Here is a 4248-nt window from a genome sequence, read left to right as displayed (position 1 = left end):
CCCCCTCGGAACCACTAGACCCCCCCCTCCCCTCACTCTTCTCCTAGAATAGAACCCAGGAGTCCTGGCACCCAGCCCCCCCCACGCTAACCCAATAGACCCCTGCGCCCAGAGCCAGCAATGGAACCCAAGCTCCCGGCCCGATGAGCCCCCGGCTCCTAAGTGGGGTGTCTACGCCCCACGGCACGGCTTGAGATGGGCCGTGCCAACTGCTCCACCTGCTGGCTTGGAAAAAGAAAGCCGGGATGGCAGAGAAGAGGCAGCAGCCGGGATGGCCCCTCTGCTATTCCTGGAGCTGGTCCGGCCCCATCGCTGCTCCTCAGCCAAAGCCGGTGGCGTCTGTGCCCCGTTACCCTGGTGTCTGATTAATGGGATCCCAGGGTCCCATCCCCCGCTCCACCACGAGCGTCCCGAGTGACCCGTGGGCTGTAAAACAGGGATATTTTCGGGAGCCCCTTGGGGACAGGCTGGTCTCCCCGGGGGTCTGAGCAGCACCTGGCCCAGCGGGGCCCCGAGCTCGGGGGCTGGCGCGACAGTAACACACATAGCGGCGACAGAACCGATCCGACTTGCTCGGTATTTAATGTTATTTGCACCGATCTCCACCCGAGAGCAGGGAGCCGGCCTCGAGCGAAGACACCCCTCCCCCGGCACGGAAAGGGAAGGGCTCTCACCAGCCGGGCACGACCCCGGCCTCGGGCTGCCTGGGTTTGCCGAGAGACTGGCAGGGATCAGAGCGGAAGGAGAAAGGTCCGTGCCCCCAGCCGGGCGGGATCGCGCCCTGCCATGGGGCCTCGAGCGCCAGGTTCTCAGCTGCTGGCACGGCGGCTTCCCAGCCATCCCCGCCCCGTGGCACGGCAGACGTCCTGGCGCCTCAGTGGACCAGGACCTCCATCTTGTGGCTGCCTCTCTTTTTGCAGACGGGCGCCGCCCCGTTCTTCTCGGCCGTCTCCACGATCCGGATGGCGACGCTGCTCTTGCCGAACTGTGTGGAGAACCTGCACGGACCCCCGGGCGCTCTGAGATCAGCCCCGGTCCCTGGCGCGGCCCCACTCCTCCCTTTTCCCCCCAGGGATGCCCAACACGCCGCCCCCTGCTGGGGAAAAAGCCGGAGGTGCAAGCGGTGCTGGGCTGCCACGGCTGCCACTCAGAGCGCGGCCTGCCCAGGCCATTGCTAAACGCTCGCACGGTGGCCAGGACCCTGCTTGGACCGGCAGCGGGATTCGACCCCCCATTGCGCTAGAAGGACGAGCCTCCAACCCACTGGAGCTAGAGGATTGGGTCCCTCAGCCAGCAGCGGTAACAGACTCTTATCCTCTTCCAGGCAAAAGCCACCAGAGGGCGACAGAGACCATCACACGCCTAGGTGACAGTCATGCCCATCAGCCCAATCAGAAGCCTCCTCTTCCCCCTCACACCCAGCTCAGGCTCCGCCCACCCACCCTTCTGGCCAATCCCTGCCCTTACTCATCAGCCACTTGGAGGTTGAGGGTCTTGGCGGTGGTCTCCAGCAACGTCTGGTGGAGCTTGGTGATGAGCTCGATCAGGTGGTCGCTGACGAGGAGGAAGTCCCCCTTGGCGCCCACTGTGGAGGTCTAAGGGGGGGAGCAAACACAAGGACGGCCCCCCCACACTTCAGCTCGCTGCGGGGGCAGGCGGGGGGGTCTCCGGCCACCTCCCCACACCGCTGGCAGCCCCGGGCCAGCGGGACGTGCTGCTCCCGACGCGGCACTGCAGCGAGGCTGGGACGGTGGCACCGACTGACACCCCGGGACTGACGCAGTAGGGGACCCACGTGGCGCGGAAGGATGATGAGTGACGCCCCCTGTCCGCCCACGAGCTGTGGGAAGAGGGGTCACGCACAGCCTCCCCCCGCTGGAAAATCCTTTCCCAAGAGCCCGTGGGGGTCCCGGGCAGCCGCGGGCGCTGGCCCTTCGCCCACAGCACCCCTTGTGCCCCGTCGCCCCCCCGCCCCCTCCGGGCCGTACCTCACTGAGGTGCAAGACGAATAAGCCGTCGGAGAAGCGGGTGACCGAGACGCTCCGGATGTCGCTCAGGCTGACCACGGTTTTGGGCTGGGCGGCCTTGGGGTCGGCCAGGATGATGTGATTCTTGGTGAGCAGGAAGAGCCGGGGAACCGTCTGCAAAGGAGCGGGCGGGAGGGTGAGGGCGGGTGGGGGCTGCCAGACACGCGGGGGGTCAGGCCGATACTCCCCTAACCCGCACCTCAGGTGCACTGCACGGCCCGTCGGGGCCCGATCCCGAGCAGCGTGGCCGAGAGGGGAGCGCCCGGGATGGGCACACAGGAGGCCTGGGCTCTGTTCCCAGCTCTGGCCGGGGTAACCTCGGGCAAGTCACTGCCCCGCTCAGAGCCTCCTCTTCCCCCCTATAAAAGAGGGACGACGAGACTGACCTCCTTTGGGGCGCGCTTGGAGATCTCTGGGTGAAATGCGCTAGCGAAGGGCGAGGATTTATTATCCCCACGCCCGGAGAGGGGGACGGGGAGCAGCCGGGCCTGGGGACACCGGGGCGACCCACAGAGCGGGTTGGGGGGCAGCAGAGAAGTGTGCCGGGGAGACCTCGCTGCAGCCGGCCGGCAGAGGAGACAGCAGGAAGCCAGGGGCTTGAGGAGACCAGGGGGAGGCTGGGTTCCCCCGCAGAGGCCCTTCGGCCCGGGGAGGGGAGGGGCCGCCCCACCTTGCCGTTGGCCCGGTTGACTTTTCGCACGGTGTCGGCCAGGACCAGTTTGCCCTCGGCCGCGGTGTGGAGCGCCCGGTACTTGGGGTTCTTCTGGAGACCCAGGTACTCGCCCTGGAACGACTGCTGGAGGCTGGAAGAGACCACGTGGGACCCATGAGCCGCCCGCCTGCCCTGCCCACCCCTCGCTTTAAATCACAAGCCGGAGTCCTGCTGCCCTGCCCCCACTCTGGGATTGGGAGCCCCCACTGGAGGACCGAATCCCCCCCTGGAGGACCAAGCCCCCCCACTGGAGGACCGAGCCCCCCCTCCACTGGAGGACTGAGCCCCGCCCCGCCCCATGCTAACCTCTTGGCATACAGGGTCTTCTTGTCTTTGAAGAGCTCGCTGGCACACAGCTTGTCCTGCAGAAGAGCTTTCCTCTGCGGAGTCAGCCGGTCGCGATACTTCTTACACTGCCGAGGGGAGGAGAAAGCCGGGTCAGGGCCAGAACCCAGATCCCGCCTGCAGAGAGGGCAAAGGGGGGGACCGCCCACCGGGACCCTAGGGGAGGTGAATAAGGGAGACGGCCGTGGGGAATCACAGTGGGCCGATCCCCGGCCAGGAGCAGAGATGGGTCGATGGGGCTGTTATTATTACGCGCTGGGCAGGTGCACCAAGAAAACCCAGAGGGAGGCGGTGAGGGGCGTGGAACTACAGAGGTCGCGTCGCCTGCCACTAAAATGCAGCCACCTCTGGAATTGGGACGTGGCAGCTGACGGACAGCCACGCAGCCAGCGCCGGAGCGGGAGGGGGAAGTTGCTGAACGGGGCCTGGTCACCCAGCCCTGCCATGCAGCCATCTCTAGGGTGGGACACTTTAGCTGTTGGTACCAGCTACAGAGCAACACTGCAGAGGATTCCCTTCCCCGGCACTGCAATGCAGCCACCTCTGGGGCGGACATGGCAGCTGATGAACAGCTGCCGAATCGTTCAGAGGGGAAGGTAAGAAAAGTGCAAGGAGGGAACGGAGGGAGGCAGGATGTCGGAAGTTGGGGTTCAGACCCGCCCCCCTCTCCCCGCGGTGACAGCCAGGGGATAAGCAGCCAGGCCCGGGGTTTGGCCTCTCCTCCGACAGACCTTCCAGGGGTAGAATATTTTCTTCAGTTCCTCGTTGGTGTTTGCCAGGAACTTGTAGGGGGCGGCGGGCCAGCTGCGATCCGTCACTACCAGGGGGGGAAGGTTGCTCCGCAGCCCCAGGAAAAACTTTTGCAGCTTTGGGCGACGGGGAGCAGAAAACACAGGGGGTGAAAATGCAGAACGTTCTAGACTGCAAACGACGAGGTTCTAGAGCGGGAATGGGTTAGAGTCCAACGCGGGGGCGAGAGCGCCCCAGAGGGCGAGCGCCGGCTCGAGATGTTTGAAAATGGTTCTGGAGTCTTACAAAACCCAGCGTGGACGTTTTAAAAACCCAACTGGGAAAGGCCCCGGGTCCCACTCCCACCCCCCGAGCCAGCCAGTCCCCATCCTAGGGCCGGATTCGAGCCAGCGCCCCCTAGAGGGGACAGGCCCC

The 4248-nt window shown here is 65.7% G+C and overlaps 1 protein-coding gene across 1 annotated transcript in view; it reads right to left on the bottom strand.

The window, feature by feature from the left end:
* Window positions 1-627: 627 nt before the first annotated feature.
* The window catches only part of MYO1A (myosin IA), a 19414-nt gene continuing 15793 nt past the window's right edge, over window positions 628-4248 (bottom strand). Inside the window, exons 9-14 of the mRNA XM_026659279.1 lie at window positions 3816-3950; window positions 3046-3152; window positions 2698-2830; window positions 1989-2141; window positions 1468-1595; window positions 628-998 (exon numbers count right to left, since the gene is read on the bottom strand). Coding sequence (XP_026515064.1) covers window positions 875-998; window positions 1468-1595; window positions 1989-2141; window positions 2698-2830; window positions 3046-3152; window positions 3816-3950 — 780 coding nt within the window. The 3' untranslated portion in view covers window positions 628-874. The remainder of the gene's footprint in view (window positions 999-1467; window positions 1596-1988; window positions 2142-2697; window positions 2831-3045; window positions 3153-3815; window positions 3951-4248) is intronic.

The sequence above is a fragment of the Terrapene carolina genome, unplaced genomic scaffold (genome assembly GCF_002925995.2).
Source record: "Terrapene carolina triunguis isolate 2854851 unplaced genomic scaffold, T_m_triunguis-2.0 Scaffold616, whole genome shotgun sequence".
NCBI classification, from domain to species: Eukaryota; Metazoa; Chordata; order Testudines; family Emydidae; genus Terrapene; species Terrapene triunguis.
The sequence above is the reverse complement of the archived record's forward strand: the minus strand, read 5'-3'. Positions and strand labels throughout refer to the sequence as shown.